The 18,104-nt window shown below is 40.1% G+C and overlaps 1 protein-coding gene and 1 long non-coding RNA gene across 11 annotated transcripts in view; one reads left to right on the plus strand and one right to left on the minus strand.

Moving 5' to 3' along the window:
- The window catches only part of LOC146811397 (uncharacterized), a 482,239-nt gene extending 467,086 nt beyond the window's left edge, over nucleotides 1-15,153 (plus strand). For 7 of the 10 annotated variants that reach the window (XR_014966731.1, XR_014966733.1, XR_014966727.1 and 4 more), the window contains 2 exons: nucleotides 5,807-5,964; nucleotides 14,950-15,153. This is a non-coding gene — a long non-coding RNA (uncharacterized LOC146811397). Of the gene's footprint in view, nucleotides 1-5,806; nucleotides 5,965-6,728; nucleotides 6,793-11,779; nucleotides 11,974-13,978; nucleotides 14,092-14,949 lie in introns of those variants that run through there. The other 3 variants (XR_014966728.1, XR_014966725.1, XR_014966729.1) reach the window with 3 other exon arrangements.
- LOC146811399 (dynein regulatory complex subunit 11-like) overlaps nucleotides 5,619-18,104 on the minus strand; it is a 293,100-nt gene continuing 280,614 nt past the window's right edge. Inside the window, exons 16-19 of the mRNA XM_085618510.1 lie at nucleotides 17,696-17,782; nucleotides 12,162-12,339; nucleotides 11,752-11,990; nucleotides 5,619-5,825 (exon numbers count right to left, since the gene is read on the minus strand). Of these exons, the coding sequence (XP_085474636.1) occupies nucleotides 5,709-5,825; nucleotides 11,752-11,990; nucleotides 12,162-12,339; nucleotides 17,696-17,782 (621 nt within the window). The 3' untranslated portion in view covers nucleotides 5,619-5,708. The remainder of the gene's footprint in view (nucleotides 5,826-11,751; nucleotides 11,991-12,161; nucleotides 12,340-17,695; nucleotides 17,783-18,104) is intronic.

Consider the following 18,104-nt stretch of genomic DNA (forward strand, 5'->3'; position numbering starts at 1 on the left):
CTTCCAAGCTCTAAATTTGAACCTAGGTAAAGGTTCAATTTTTGGGTTAGAAGGCTTGGTGAGAGAAATCTCAAAAAAGACGGCTGTGTGGTCCGACCAAGGAACAGGCATTACACTAGTAAACTTAATATTGGGGTTGTTAGAAAAAATTCCGTCCAGGGTGTGACCAGCCTTGTGAGTGGGGTCTGAGACAAGTTGAGTAAGTTCCCCACCACCAAATATTTCCTGAAGCTTAACATTGTCTACATCCTTGGTGTCCTCCAAATAAAAGTTAAAATCTCCTAAAATGGTAAATGAGTTAGCACTAAAGCTTTCTTCGAGGAATATTCCGGCTGAATCTAAGAAAGCGCCTCTTGCTCCGGGGGTGCGGTAAACAAGGATAGCGTTAAGAGTGTCATGAGGGGAAATGCAGACATTCACTGCCACAGCTTCACACGTCGGGTTGGGAATTGAGCAAAAGGAGGGTTCTAAGGAGTCGTGATAAATAATCACCAGCCTACCCCCTTTCCTACAGATTCTGTTTTGGGTGTGGCACAGATACCCTGGTGGCAGAGCTTTAACGAGATATGGCCCAGAGGCTTCGTCTGACCAGGATTCAGTAATAAAAGCCAACTTAATATTGTAGTCCTCAATCAACAGAGCACATTCATCACTATGTATAATGAGAGACCTAGCATTGAGAAGCATAGCTTTAATGGGTGCCAAGGCATAGTTGTCAATATTCTTGGGTTTAGAGCTATTTAAGCGTTCAATAGGAGATGGAGGCTTCGCGGAGCAGTTCGGGCAGGATGCTAAACCTCCTTTTAGAAGCATGACAGGATGCATTCTAGGGCAGCAAAAGTTACCTCTGCTGGGATCTAAATGGACGAGAGCGTGTCTCGAGTAGGTAATAAGGTCTAATACTGTGGGGCCAGGGGGACGGGCCCTGAGCCCGGACCGAGCGTGGACGGGCGCAGACGGGCTTGCCTTCGGCGCGCGTCCGCTGCGCGGTCGCGTCAGCGTGGAATATATGGGCGGTAGTGCAAAACAACTGAAGCGCTAACCTCCGCCGGCTCGAGTTTCCCGCTTCCGCTTCACCGCGGACCAAACAGAGCACAGGGGCCACGGAGTGAACTTCAGGCAAATGAGCAAGTATCACAAGATTAAAATAAAGCTTTGGCAATTTTAAAAACAATGTGCAAAGTAGGCCAATTCTGTGCAAATAGCGAGGATAGGGAAGAACTGCCCTACCTGTCAGGCATTAAAATACAGCTCTGACCAGGAGGCAAACCTTTAAGGACTTCTGTTGCTTCTTTCTGCATTTCTTTTTTTTCTTTCTGTGCGTTTTTTCTTCTTTCTTCACATGTCCTATCTCTGTAGGCTTAGTTAGAAATTAGCATTTAAAAAACCTTTGAAATTCACAGAAAAAACCATAGGTTTCAGGCACTTTATAGTTAGGAATTAGCATTAAAAAAACCTTAAAAATTCACTGAAAAAACCATAGGTTTCAGGGGCGTTATAGTTAGCTGGACTTTTTACTCGTACAAAACCATTGAAATTCCCCCGTTATAGTTAGTTCAGCTAACTATAACTCGCGCGCCCGCAATGCACTGCTGATGACGTCACATATTACATCACTCATAACATGGTCAGTGACATCACTGATGACATCTCAAATGACATCACTGATGACATCATCCTTGTGATAGAGTGGCAGACCTCCTCTCCCCCTAATATAACCTTTGATACACACATTCAAAAATAGAAACTAAAATTTTCAAAACAATGGACATACCAATACCAGTTACAACAACCTATTCAGTAATTCTAAGATCCACATACACATCCACTCATTCACCAACAGTCCTATACAGTCACTCATACATGTACTCACTCATCATATGTACTCATACACCTATACATCCTGTTACACAACACCACTCATCCATAGAGTTACTCACACACATAGTCACTCATGCTAATAAAGAATCAAACATCCATTTACTTGCATATACAGTTATACACACACCACCACACTTACTTCTACAGAAACTTACCCATACTTAGTCTTTTAAACAATCACTTATAGAAACACATACTTATTCATACAGGAACTCTTCCAATCTCTCACTCTCACATATACTCACTTATATACACCAATAGTCACATATACTAGTTTAAAACATATGTAGTTACTCATAAAGACACTATTGAGACAATCATTCACTCACTAACCATGCACGCACTCATCCACCCATACAGTCCTGCACACATGCTGTCTTCAACACATACAAACAGTGAGTCACTCATTCATGCACCTATGCACTACGTAATACCCCCACCGAACCATACAGACATTCAGACACTCATACTGATACTCAAAAAACCAACTAATAACCTATTTAGACACTCATGTAGCTACTCACCAACCCATGCAGCTACTTATACACAAAGTGAGAGACTGATACAGATATTTACATACTTAAACATTACTCACTAAGCCATGTATTCACTAAGATACACTTAATCAGTCAGTTATACTATCAATTTTTCCAAAACAAATCATCCATTTAGACGCTTATATACCCATTTATTCTTCCATCGACCTTGAGATATACATATATAAAACATATGTAATTTTCAGAAAAACACACATTCACTGGATGATGTCATCAGTGATGTCATTTGAGATGTCATCAGTGATGTCATGAGTGATGTCACTGACCATGTAATGAGTGATGTAATATGTGACGTCATCAGCAGTGCATTGCGGGCGCGCAAGTTATAGTTAGATGAACTAACTATAACGGGGGAATTTCAATGGTTTTGTACGAGTGAAAAGTCCAGCTAACTATAACGCCCCTGAAACCTATGTTTTTTTCAGTGAATATATATATACACATGTTCGGCTGGTCAGATTCTTGTCCAAAGGACGTGATGGGGACAGCCCTTTATTAATTAACTTTTGTTCTAAATTGTGACACATTAGAGGACTTCCTAACACAGGAGCACAAAGAGTGCAGCTGTGTGGCAGGAGGAAATAGTTGTGGGATATGTGCAGCATACGATACATGGTACAGTGACCAGGGATCCATAGGAATAGATTACAAGAGATAGCCACCACAACAACTTCCTCCACACATGCCCCAGTGCTTTGGAATTATACAATTGACTAGCACTTTGTTTTATATTTTTGATTTATATTTTGTTTTGTATTATGAAAGAATTTTTGATAAAATTGTGCTTTAAATATTAGATTGAATTACTTTTAAATTAACTTTTAATAATTGAACTGACTTAATGAATAAACATTCCTATATTGGGCTTTTTAGCCACTGTTATACTCTCTAGGTGATTGATTTTTGAATGTGGTGAATTAATAGTTTGGTATGCTATTGTTGTATCCCAAAGGGAATTTATTTTAGACCTAGTGTCAATTTGGTGTCCTGTCCCTTTGGTGAGTAGGACCCCTCTCTTTTTTTGAGGTTAAATTAAAGAATAGCCTTATAAGGAGCTTCCTCCTTAAAGCTTCTGAAAAGAGATGCAAATAGTTTTTTATAAAATGTTCAACTTTTGTTATGTTCTGCGGTCAAACACCTGCTAAAGTTGGATCTTGCGGCCAACTGTTCCTCATTAAAAGTGTATAAAAGGGCTACTTACTAACTTACTCGTTGACCACCTCTCACAATGTATTTTTTCACGACCGAGGTGCTCCCAGTTAACCGATTTATTCAGCATTTTTGATAGTTATAATGCTTCATTGTACTCTAATATTCAATTTCTCTCTCTCTCTGTTTCTTTGAATTGCAGCGATTTTAAACTTACTAAGGGGCATATTTACAACGAGGCGATAAAAAATTATCGCCGCTTTGGCGGCCGTTTTCGGCCGAAAAGCGGCGATAATTTTATCGCTATATTAGCAAGGTCACGCTAACGCGTGAAACCTTGCTTTAGCGTGGGGATTTCTAACGCCCAGCTTTGCATCTCTAATGAGATGCAAAGTGGGCGTTCCTGACCTGACATGATAGGAGAAATGTCGCTAAGTGACATTTCTCCTATCATCAAGCCCCACGCTATGAAGCATAGCATCAGGAAAAGTAGCAATAACACCTGTTATCGCTACTTTCCTAACACCTGCTTCAGGACTGACTTAGCCATGATATCCTATGGAAGGAGGATATCATGGCTAAGTTTGTGAGTCCTTATCAACAAGCTAACGTGAGATTATCGCTGGGTTTCCAGCGATAATCTCACGTTAGCCAGTTAGCGTGAGGATTTTTATCGCTATTGAGATAAGCGTTGCTAATAGCACACTATCTCAGTGATAAAAATCCACGCTAGCCGGCGATATTTATCCTAGCGCTAAGTGCGCTTTGCGATAATTATCGCCGGTTGTTGTTGATATGCCCCTAGATTGTTTAATCAAGAGCAAAAACATGCAATGTCTTTGACACTTGTTACTTGCTAGATTGTATGGTGTCTTTGACATTTATTGTTTAGTTGTTTGAAAATGCAGGATTTAAGTCAGAAGTGACACTATTTATTCAGACATGTCTTGTTATTTTAGACAGCACATCTCTGTGCCAATTTATGTGGTAAAAACCACTCTCTAACATTAATATTGGACAGATATAATGTATTCACATATATGAGAGGTAAATGTGAATTAAAGCAAACTGCCATGTATGCATGCTATGAAAAACCCTAAACCAAGGTGGAAGCTAAAGCCCACGTTAAAATGCATGAAAACTTGAAGAAATGTTACACAGCAAGTCAAACACAAAACATAATGTGACTAGGTCGTCAACCTCATTGTTTATGTGAGAGTCTGGTATAATAGATGAATGGTGGAGTTATGCCTGTAATAAATTAAGTTGTATAAACAGATGAAAGGGTCTATAGAATGTAGGTGTGGTGCTGCATAGGAAATATATTTGTTAGACTGGGTAACTCATTATTTTACTAAGGTTGCGGGTGGTTAATCAAAACAATTGAGACTATGCTTATAACAAGTATAATTCTTGACCTCCTGACTTTATGGCAATGGATCAACTGATGAAACCAACCTTTTATATTCAATGACTACACTGTTAATTTTTTTAAGAATTGTCACAGTATAATACTGGACTTCATTGGAATATCAGTGCATAATAGGTTTTAAATGAGAATAAGATTAGATTAAAATCATAGCATACTGTAAAGATCGTGATGTTTTAAAATGGGTATTTTATTTCATTAAATGAAATGAAAGTATTTATTGTAATAATCATTATATATTGGTATTTGATGTGAGCCATGTATCATGTCTTTTCCAAAACCATTCAAGTATGAATAGTGACTGTCCAATAAAAATACGGTTCGGAAAATGATGACCTCTCCATTGTCTAAGGAAGAAAAGCCATGAGCATCTATGTTTGACCCCACTAACCTGGGAGGAAATGGGTGGAAGATAGCTATGTGGAGCACTAATGTGGAGTGGGATACGCAGGATGTGAGTGTCCTAAGAGTAATTGTACATATAGAGCGTGGCTGTCCTCACAGTAAGTACGGTGGACCATTTGCACTGAAGATACTACAACATTGTTTGTACAGACACTTTAATCATCTGGCCAACATAAGTCTTTTTTACATTTTTTATTATTAAAATAAAGTATGCATATTGAATGTGTTCATTCTATGCTCCTAGAGGTATGCTTTTCATGCAGATTTTTATATTGACTCTTAAGAGATTATTTCTTTTTGCCCTTCTTGTCCTTCCCTTTTCCTTTTCCTTTTGAATCCTCTTCTTTGTTCCCCTGTGTGGCTTTCTGGCGCTTCTTCCCCATAGGAGTTTTGGTATACCAATCCTGAGAAGACATAAACAGATAGGATCATCAGAGGATATCCATACAACCTCACAACTGCAGGAGATCATCTGACATTCTTCACAACTCACTGAGTGAATTGAAACTTCAGGACAGAATCTACCATTTCCCTCAACCTCAGGTGAGTGTTCAACACTCCTACCAATACCAGCAGAGCATTGAACATTCACTACATCTTCTAAAAATAGGCATTCCTCACAATGTCAGGACAGGATACACAAACACACCAAATCAGATCAGAAATTGGCCAACACCTTTCAAGAGCATTGGCCATTAGATTGCTTGGTGTTCTTCTCCACCTCCAGTGGAGCACGATGGTGTTGTCTAATATACCAAGCAAAGTTTTCAACATTTCCCGTTACATTTCATGTGCATAACACAAGCCTCGCACATTTAGCAAATATCAGAGATTTCACACCACCTCAAAAAAGCATTAAATATTTCCCACAAGGTCATGACATCATCGGGATATTCTTCACTGAAGCATGAAAGTACTGTATGTTCATCATATTCCCATGAGACAATCATATATACCCCACAACATTAGAAGAGCAGTAGTCTTTACTCACAACTAGAGCATTCAGCATTCCACACCACTTCCAGGGAGCACACAACATTCCCCCAAATCTCTGGAGAGCATTGCATCTTTTCCAGAAACCCGCACAATGACCGGAGTTCACACATCTTTAGAGCAAGTATTTAACAGGCTACAGTTGCAGCTTCCTTTGCCTGCTTCTCAGTGAATGCCTGCTCTCCATGCTCTTTTATGCTCGCTTGCTACTGTCCTAAAAATCATTTGCCTTCTTGCAAAAAAGTCAATATCTGTAGCTGATCTTATTTAGAGAAGACCAGAAAAAGAACCACGATCAATGTTTTTTCTGACAGCTGGACCAGAGAAACACAAGAACCACCCAAGTACAGAAGTGGAAGAAGGCCTCTCTATCACTATGTATGTTAAAGTTGTCTAGCAGATGTTTAAACATGTGTTGTGTGTGTGAGCAATTTTACATTGTTTTTGACTAAAGGATGGTGCTTTAAGCTAGTACTGAGGTACTCTATCAAAGTTTAGTTGTCACAGTTCTGCCTTTTTAACATGTGGAACTTTACATCAGCATCTTTTACTTTATGGCAGCAGTACTTTTGTACCATATGTATTCCCAATGCTTTGTTGTGTTTAATATTCTGTTGAATTGCCAATGTGTCTTTCAGTTCCCGTGGTGGAAGCTGCTCTGTTCTTTAACACCAGCAGAAGACTGATTTGTTTCTCTATGCTATTCTAGAAACTCCAGGGCAATCTACACCGCAGCTTCACCTCAGGCCCTTAATTGCTCTTCTGGCTTTTACTGTCACTAGAGATCTACACGTTCACAATCTAACTTCTAGTCATTAAGCTAGCTTCTACATCCCTCAAATGTTTTTGGTTCATTCAGGTGCCAAGTTAATAACTGCGAACATGGTAGCATTCAGCATCTTCAGAAGGTGGGGAGGGTGGTAGGACAGGCAGCCAGAGAAATTTTCCCCAGGCCCTACTCCTTAAAGGGGTGTCCTGGTATGGTATGGGTGAGGCATTCGGCAGGAGCAGCATGTTTTAAAGTGCTGGTCACTGTAAGCATAGCCTGCACTATGAACCCAGTTCTACCTATACTGACAGCTGACTGGGCTTGGGCGGTGGGCATGCATAAGACATGGGACTTTGCATCAAGTACACAATGCTTAGAGCTCTCCTGCCTCACTACCAGCTCCAATGGGGCAGCGCTAGTGAAACAGTGTAGCCAGGTCCCATAAGTCTACATACCCCTGCTTGTGTTGCATCCTGTCTGGAGGCTTAGCGCCGCCAGGACCACCCCAGCTGATGAGGCGTAATGAAGAAACGAAATTGAGAGGATCAAACACTTTGGTCAAGCTAGGAGCCCGGAATTGAGACCAGATTCTCAGAATCAGGCCCCACAACTTGTTTTTGCTTCAGGCCCTACAAAAGATCCTGACTTGCCTGGTAACATTAAAAATAAGCAACTCTGCTGGCCTCGAGAGTTTTGGCTTTAAACAGTCTACATTTGTCTCCATTCTAAAGTGAAATTTACAAACCAGTTCCTTCTTCCTAAAATCTCTATTTGAGCACTTAGGTCACTACAAATTAAGAATAAACTCTTGAGAAATACTGAGGCTAAAATTAATGACTCTGTCTGCTCTCCCTCCATGTGTTTACAGTCATTGTGTGTTTAAATCTTCGGACTACGGAATAATCATATGGACACAAAATTACTGTGTTGAACATCAAAGGTTTTTCTATATTCTTGGAACCTTACTGCTTTACCACACGCTCTGAGCAGGTGATGTAAGCAGTAGCCAACAGAGGTTTGCTGTGTGGGGACCATGTGATGGGTTTCCGGGGGGGAGGGAGGAGTAGGCTCCCCCGTCTTATTTGAGGGGGCCAGGAAGCACCTGTATTCTCTACCAGCCCTGTAGCCCAATGGTTTTATACAGTGAATTTCTGCTTTTGTTAAAATCTTAACACTTGGTAATTTTGGGAGCAGGAACATGGGGCCACTCAGAATCAGCCAGAGGATCCTGCCAACCTGTAGGTTTAGCTGAAGGCTGTAGAACAGGGGTCTCCAACGAGTAGCTCGGGAGCTACTGGTAGCTCGCCAGTACCTTCAAAGTAGCTCTCTGAGGTGAAGTCAAGCCCAGTATCAATTTCAGAGTAGGTGCCTATGAAAGAAGGCAGCACTGATCATCTTAAGACCCTAAGAGTGACAGCCAGCCAAACTTATCACAGTAACTCATACTAACACTCAAACACACACTGTGCCAGCTTTTGGACCAGCTACATGACAGTCTGTAGCCAATCTCAATATAATTAAGCCACAAGGAGTCTGACCATGTTGCAGTCCCTCCTTTATCAGTCACAACATGTGTGTGAACATAGTACAATCAAAAAAGTACGGCAGCAGTAGCCTGAGCTGTAATCAGTGCTGACCCACCAAAGTGCGGGACTGCAGGAGTCAGAGTGAAAATGTGTCAGTTAGATGCATGATCAGCTCAAGACCTGAGGAGAACAGGGTATGATCCAGATCAGAGAAAATTTAGAGATTCATCAACATTTATGTGTGTGCCCACAATAAACACTATTGCTTCCTGAAACTATGCCTAGTGCCAAGAACCGCCAAATATATATGCTAGCCCCATCATAAGAGTGTTATATTTGGCATAATTGTGTCCCTTCCTGACCTAATAGTGCCAATGGCATAATTATGGTCATCCTTGACTATTTTAGTATTTTTGGTCTAGTTGTGGTATGCTGGCAGCCATCATAGACCTACTCTTCGCATGACTGGCCTATATTTACCTATTTCTGGCATATTAATGGTCATGATTGATATGTGGTCTTATCCCTGATCCTTCTGGTTTCCAGCCTTGGCACAACTGTGGCCCTAGTATAATGGTGGCCTTTACTGGCATAATCCAGGCATCCGTGGTCCTATGGTGAGCATCCATTATGATATAATGGGGTAACCCACAATGGGAGGACCCCTATGATGAAGCATGTCACCGTGGGGAAACCCTGGTGAGTGAGGGGACTATAGAAAGAGATAATCCTTCCCTTTCTTTCTAAATCGGTGTCCTTTAGGATCAAATTGTTTCCGACACCATCTGTTCTTCCTGGTTAGGTTCCTGTCTACTTGACTTGTTCAGGTAGTGTTTTGGTAATTGTATTAGTGGAGGGTGAACCTAACCTTAAAACCTCTACTTCCCCCTTATGTTCTGATAAATACATTACAGCGCACAGCTGTGGGAAACCCTTCCCCTTTTATTTTTACTTTTATTTTTAGTCTGACTTTCCTTCACACAACCTACATCCACATACAATACCACAATGACTGAGATAACAGGCCTCACCTACTCTCAGGATGAGGTGGACAGAATTATAGCCTCCATGCTTCCCCTGGCTGGGACCAGTACCAGGGACTCCAATGAAGCTAGTCAATGTTGGGATGAATTGACAGAATTAAAACGCGAGCAAATCAAGACCTTAATACATGGGATCATGATGACTGAATATGTCAGAGCCAATATGGCCCCACGAGGCCTTATAGTCAGAAACGAACCGTTTATTTTCCAAAATGATAAACTATTCAAAAAAGATTGGTCGCTAATATCCTGGCATTGCACCAGAGATTGGCTTGTGCTAATTATAAAAACTGCAGGGGACTATAGAAAGAGATAATCCTTCCCTTTCTTTCTAAATCGGTGTCCTTTAGGATCAAATTGTTTCCGACACCATCTGTTCTTCCTGGTTAGGTTCCTGTCTACTTGACTTGTTCAGGTAGTGTTTTGGTAATAGTAACCCACAATTGTCCACGGACCTGGGTAACGATTGGTTTAGGAAACAACGGTCCTAGACTTCTTTTAAGCTACAATTCAGTTATGAAAAACATTCATCAGTCAAAGGGCATCCGGTACATATAGAATTAGCAATGTATCATTAATGTACCACCATTTTCTTTACAATGCAAACAAGTATATCCTCAAAAGACACAAAGGCACAAAATATCGCTCCAATAGTGACTGTTTATTATTTCGTTACTTTTATAACAGATCACCATATAATGAATGTTTTTCATAACTGAATTGTAGCTTTAAAGAGGTCTAGGACCATTGTTTCCTATACCAATGGTGGCATATGACTGTAATACCAGGGAATTCAAAGTAGTCTGTCCATATGAGGCATTTGTACATGTGAGTACAAGATGATAATGACAAGCTGATGTTTTGAGACTGTGCATTTCTCAAAAACTGAAAACTGATATTTTAAAGGCAGTTTTAGTTTTCAAAAATGGGGTTTCTTCTGGAAAACTGAGTTTGTTTGCCCACACTGGAAAGTACTATTAGATAGAAAAATATGCATTTTCAGAAACTGGTGAATGATAATTCAAGCTGAGCTGGGGAGACGTACTGCTGTGCGTATGTCCTTTGTGCCATTGGGCATGTCAAGATTTGAACGTTACTTCATGAGTCAAGGGGAGGCATTTATTAGTGAAGAACCTTTACCCAGCATTTCTGCTGGTAACCGCACGTGGTATACTTGGGTGGTAATTACTGAAAATCTTGCTTTGGGTGGTCATAATGTAGTTACTATTTTACAGGTATAAAATTTGCTAGTAGCTCGGGAAGACTTTCCTTGAGCAGAAGTAGCTCTCACTACAGAAAAGGTTGGAGACCACTGCTGTAGAAGGTGATCTGTGTATATTTGTGCTATGCCGCGTTCTAGCAATGTAACTAATACAGGTATGTTAGCCTTGAGCACACATGTTTGTGAAGATGGCATCAGGCAATTGACACTATGGAAAGTTACTGGCTATCTGGCCCCATTCCTTAGTCAGCTAACATCCACTGAATGCAACTATTTTACCAAAGGGCTTTGTTTTGCTTGTCTCGCACTAATGATTTTAAGATTGGGCTAGTAGCTTGCTTTTATGTTACTGTAGCTCCCTTGCTCCCCAGAGTGGCAACTCATCCCAAACCACTGTGTACATACATGATTTAAATATAAAAAAAACAGTCTCCAAAGCATTAGAGCACTGTGCAGGTGACTGGGCAGCAGGAGGTCGCTGGGTTCAATTACGGAGAGGGATGATGTTAATTAGAGGAGGGGAAGGGAAAAAGTAATACATTGAGGGTGCTGGTCCCAGTTTAGCCTTTCCTGCTAACTTCAGTTCTTGCGGAATGCCGGTTGTAAGCACTTACGAAGGGCTGAACAATCTGGAGGCAACATCCATCACCGACAGTCCCTCATGTAACTTCTCACAAAGGTTTCCCATTAAAGTGGGTGCAAATCCAGATAACTCTTACTTCCCTTCCAAGGAGATGGTGGGGAGTGGGGTGGCTGAAGGGCGGCCGTGATGTATACCTTAAAGGCTTCCTCCTCTTCCCTGTAGATGGGATCGGCTCTTGAGAGCGGCATCAGAAATTCTCCAGTGACAAGGGGCTTCTTGTCCATCTGAGCAAGGCGTCGATGTGACAGGACAGATTGAACCACTTGCGACATCAAGGCAGGGCTGTACCCATCTGAGACCTTGGCGAGATTGCTGTAATCTAGCTTGTTGGTGTGAATCCCACCATGCGTCTTAATGAGATGCTTCCAGAGCACTGGAAAAAGAGAATGGAAGTTGTAAGTCACTCTTTCAACAAAGGAAACTTAGCCTCTGCTTTAAATGCTGCCCTCTCTCTTCCCCCACACAATGCTAACCCAAAGTTGGTCCCATTAAACTTCCCCTCACCAGCACAGTGTGAACAGCACCACATCTCAGCAAACCTCACCATATCTAGCAGCATAGTCCGGCCGTGGGACCAGTATTATCCTCTCAAAGGATTTGCAGAACGTCTTCACATCTGCAGCAAAGGGCTTGCTGGATGTCCCAACAAAGAGAACCCGATCCTCAGGCTTAAGTAACTTCAGGGCTTTGGGAAGGTCCTTCTTGAGGCGTTTGGGGTCACGCTGCAAAGGAAAGGCAAACATTTTTTTAAACAGTGTTCCTCCAGAGTCGGCACCTTGTGCACCCTTTAGGAAACTAGAACTTTGATACCAAACAAAGAAGCCAAATTACAGGGGGCCATCCCAAAGAAGAGCACCCAGGGGCCAAGAGATTACACAGGTAATACAACAAAGAGGGACCCTGAAGCAATAAATAAGGGGGGAATGAGGTCAGGGAATAATCAATGCAAAAAACAGAAACCCATTTCCCCCACTAGCACAATAAATGTAGGCAATACATCCATAAATTAAACTGTGTCCACAGACCGAGCAAAAAGGAATTTTTTTATAAAAATGATGGTGTACATATTGCTGTAACTGTTGTAGCAAAATTGCTACTGATATTCAATTAGTACATATACATCAAGTACATTATAAAATGGACTTTAACACAATAGAAAAAAGACAGCAATCATATTCGTAAACCCAACTGTGGGAAACAGCCAAGCAATGTTTAAAGTTGATTCAGACCTATCAAAACAACAGCAAAAAATACAAAAGCAAAAAATACAAAATTATTGAGACAATATAACATAACCAAGACAGTGAAGCGCCGACGCGCGTTTCGGAGATCCCAAGCTTGTTAGTGAGCTCCTTCTTCAGGGCGCAAGTGCCTTTAAAAGTCTCAGTAAGTTGAACCAAGTTATTTCTTTCACTTGATGTATATGTACTAATTGAATATCAGTAGCAATTTTGCTACAACAGTTACAGCAATATGTACACCATCATTTTTATAAAAACAAATCAAAATGTGAAAAAATAGTTTAAAAAAATTCCTTTTTGCTCGGTCTGTGGACACAGTTTAATTTATGGATGTATTGCCTGCATTTATTGTGCTAGTGGGGGAAATGGGTTTCTGTTTTTTGCCAAGAGATTACACAGCCATACAACCTGCACTACCGAAAGGCCAAAAGAATTCCCCAGTTTAGTTTTTGTCACATTGACACACTATCCTTCTTAACTCATAAACTTCCTTAAGGTTCATTCTTCTGCTTTTAGACCCTCTTCTTCCATCTCTCGCCGTTCTTGTCCACCCCTCCTCTTCTTCCATCCGCCCTCTTCTTTCGCTTTTGTCTTTCTCTCCTTTCTTACATCCATACTACCTCAGGTTTATTACCACCTGTCCACATCGACCTTTCCTTCCTTTCTCTTGCCCCTCCCTTCTTTAAATGGTCTTATGATTCATACAGCACACACCTTGTCAGAGGCAACAGAGAGCTAACCAGGTAGAGATGATTTGAGATTGTGCACATCAAGTCAAGTTTTTTATATTTACATCATACATTTTTACAATAAGAGGCATATTTGATTATAATCACATGATTTTTGGTGCTTAAACAAGATCAGAACCTAAGCTAGTGGGTTTCAAGACAAGAAAAGAATGTATAGGTATGTAGTTCTCCAGGATTTGCACCTTTTTCATAGATTCACATCCTTAAATCACTCTTGTTCGCTGAGATGGGAGTTCCCCAGCAAAGTAATGGTAATCATAGCCTCATGGGCCCCAAAGACTGCCACTTTAGTAGCACACTCATCTCATGGAAAAAGATCCAGATTTTTGCCAATGACATTAAAACCCATTAAACATCACTTTCCCCACCAGATTTCAGAGCATGTGTATGAAAGGAAATCAACTGATATGGTAAGCCTACCAGAGGAGAGCGAGCTGCATTTGACACTTTGAAATATACCAATGCTGGAGGACTGTAGTTACAGGCAAGTAGCTTTTTATTTCTGTAGCAATGAACTTTTCATAGATTCACATACTTGAATAAGAATAGAAAGCAATTACATAGTCAGACAGACACGTATGTTTTTAAACAAGAGATTAGGGAGGCAACTCATATGCAGTCCAAAATGTATTAAAAAGCAACCTTGTCACTTTTTCCTTTAATCACTATTTAGTTTGCTCACAAAATAAGATTCAAAACTCAGGATGCACTCTATTTTTTTTGAGATCACGTCATTCAAAAAGTGTTTTTTATAAACTACTTTATAAAGGCTGTAAACAATTGATATTTTGCAAATAACAAAAATAGCAAATAAATCCTCTTTTAAAATACATTTATCATTATAATCATAACACACAGTTGTTCAAAACTAGGGTAGCTTCCCTACGTTCAACATAATGCTATACCCACCCACGTGATTGTATTCATTTTTATGTAATCTTGTTTCAGGAATTCTTATTAATTGATTTTTATATGTCACCTTAAATACATTAATTATTATACACTAGGTGCCTAATTTTACATAAATAATAAAAAGTATTCATATCTAGGAATTCATTTTGACACCATGACATCATGGCCACAGTGCAATATCTTATTACTTAATTACATGTTTTTAATTATTGTTTCAAATATTCATATAACTTTGTAATATAAACATAAGTCATTAGATATAAATAGATATAGGAACGTATATCAGCCTGTAATACATAGGCACAGTTAGTTTTACATTTTATAATGTCATTGTATCCAATATTGAAGAGTAAAAATTATCTGCTGTTGTTAAACATTTATAACTTCATACTGAAACTTGTATGTGTTAAGTGTTATCCTTTCTTTCCAGGTGAAATTTGAATGAAAATGAGCATACTGCATTGGAAAATCTGCAAAGCAGCTTCAGCGTGATTCTTTGGCAAATTGATGAGGGAAGCAACATTGTACTATTGGATTATAAAGATTACAACAAAGAGGCTTTAATGCCAGCTGTATGATGAAGGGAGTTACAAAGTGCTAACTAAAGGACCCAATAAAAAGATCTTTGAAAACATGAGTGAACTGCTTGCACTACATCATGTTTAAGGACTGTTAGACTATGATGAGGTCATGTATATCTGGATGTAACGTATCCCAAAATCTCTATTATAACTTTCTGCCTAAAATACACAAGAAGGGTACTCCATCTCTGGTTTAGCCTTTCATCTGAGGGACTGGTTTCATGTACAGAGTGCCTTTTAGAATATAGTGATGTACACCTTACCCTTGGTGAAAACATTACCATCCTTTTTTACTCACACACCAATGTTATCCAGATCTCTACAATCTCTGTCAGGGGCACAGTGCAAAGCGAGTTCGGTTTGTGGGATCTTTTTCTGCAGCGTTTGCATCAACACTGAATTTGCTCAAAGATGTCCTACTAGACATGCTAGAGTATACTCGAGACTTTATATTTCTTGTCTAAGTGCAGCAACATTATCTCCACCCCTGCTGGTGTCTGCATCACATTCAAGTCTTCAAAGCAAATATGCTCTATAGTGGGTATGGCCATTATGGATTTATGAAGAATATCTTTAAAGTCATACAGAAATCGATCCATTTCTTTACTAGCAAATGGCATTGGAATCACTTTGACGCCCTTTTAATTAAAGAATGTAAACCTACAATGTTATTGGCTAATCAGCAGGGAGTGAAATGGCTGGTGCAGAGTCTGATATGACCCCTTAGGAGTGAGACTACTCTGCCCTTAAAGATGATTTTTTCAAGTACATTTTCTGAAGAACTTGCAGTCTTTGGCCACATGGCTTGGATATAGGATATAGATGCATTTCTTTTTAAGTTCCTCTGTGTGAAGTATCGAGTCCCCACAGGAACCACAGCATTAAAAAGACCTTATTTAGGTCAATCTGATATGACTAGATCACATACTTGAGACAACCCACTAAGAGCAAACTGCTACTCCTTTGACAGGACAATTGTACAAAAATGGAGAAAAAAACCTATCCTAAGATGTTTGAGCAGAGCTCAGAGAGATTTGCTTCACACATGTTGTGGGGTAGAAATCTGGGGTATGGTGCCCTCTGCAGGTGTGGGGGAGGGGGGAGTGAAGCCCACTGAGCTCTCACCTCACTGGCTGACGTTTTTTTTAATTTGGTGAGAAAACTACAAAAGTGGTCACATTTGCACCTATTAGGCAATGTTTAACATTGCACTGCTGTTTTAAGATTAGAGTGGGACTGATTCAAGCAAATAAATCTATGAAAGATTCAATGCTTACGGACCAGCACAGACACTGGCCAACCACTCCATGAATAAACTAAGTTCATACTAATGTGTGATCAGGGGTTTAAATTTGGCCTCGATTTGTCTGGCTCTAGATTAAGTATTAGATAGAATCATGGAACACTCTTAATAGACAGAAAATAACCTCTCATTTGGTGTCAACACACTTTCTCATTCCCAATAACCAACACAGCTCCCAAGTACAAAGCCAACCTGATGTTGTTCATCTGGAGTCCCACATTAGGAAGGACTTCAGAATTTCTCTAAAAATCCTATTGGAATTTCTTTTTTGAATTTGTCTTCAGAAGCAAGTTATCCAGGCAAGGGTGGGGATAGATCTAACTTGTCTGTTGATGAGCTACTTACCCCCAACACACATTTGATAAAGGTTAGTGCGGCCAATTTTAGCCTAAGAGAAATTACTTTGTACTGTTAATGTTGGCTACTGACTATTTTGTGCATTTCTTAGAAATGTGAATGTGGAAGTATTCAGCCTGGAGATCTATGAAGCACATCCAGTTGTCTTTGTTCAGTTGCAGAAGAATAGAAGTGAAGAGGTAAAATTATGCACATTTCTTTCTTCACCCATTTGCTCCTTGTTTTCAGATCAAGAACAGACTTGAATTATTTTTTCAGACCACCATATGCATCATTCAGTTCAGACCCAGCAAAGTTTTAGTAGCATCATTCTGGAGTTGTGCACGTTCTGTGTAGGTAAATCACATTACAGTAGTCACATGCAGGTAAATCATGAAATAAGTGAATAAAGAATGATATTGACTGGTGCGTGCATATAGTCACATCACCTAATCACTAGAATCCCTTCTCACCAGCCCCCACATACCAGGTGCCTTTCCTATGACCTCTGCAGTCTGTTATTTAGGCCCCAATGGGGTGTGAGGGATCGGCAGAGGCACGTGGCAATGCACCTGAATGGTGGATCAGGTAAAAGATGGTTCCTGACCTCTTGTTCAGACTTATTTATTTATTTAAATATTTAAATGCTTTGCTGAGTGAATATGGACTGCAGTAGGTGTAAAATATTCGGTACAAGAAGATTAACACATTTAACAAAAATCTAACTTGTTTTCTCTCAAGACCAAACTCATACATGCCAACAAAACAAAGACTCCTCCGGAATTAAACAAGATACTGCGTCACTACAAGCAAATTACTTGCAACCTACAGTAGTGATTTTGCATCGTGGCAGTAATCACTTGGAAATTCCCAATTTTAAGCAACATATTAAAAAGAAATAGACACTATGAGAACTCAGAATACCATATGTAACATACTACATATTCTCCGCTTACCCCCTTTTCCTCCTTTGGGACCTTCTTGTAAAAGACCTTCTCTGCATCGCCGATCCATACCACTGATGGCTGCATAAGCCTTGCTACCTGGTAACACCGCAAAAGAAAAACACAATGTGGAATAAGGGTTAAAGTTCAGGCTGTATTTACATCCTTAGAGCCTCATAGTGTTTTAGAGAAAACTCCTCCCCTAAAAATATAATTTCTCATTGTTCGTCATGGTTAGGGCTCCAAATTCCATGACCCAGAGGACACCCCTCCCCCAGGTAATTCCAGAAGATGATAGTACCTCATTCTACCTTGTCCTTGGGTTTGTAGATATGTGTAAAATAAAATAGTGCATTGCACATCACGGCAAGTCTCACACTGCTTGTCAAGCCTACCGTGCCCTCCTGTATTAAAGCGTCCT

The sequence above is a fragment of the Triturus cristatus genome, chromosome 7 (assembly GCF_964204655.1).
Source record: "Triturus cristatus chromosome 7, aTriCri1.1, whole genome shotgun sequence".
NCBI lineage: Eukaryota > Metazoa > Chordata > Amphibia > Caudata > Salamandridae > Triturus > Triturus cristatus.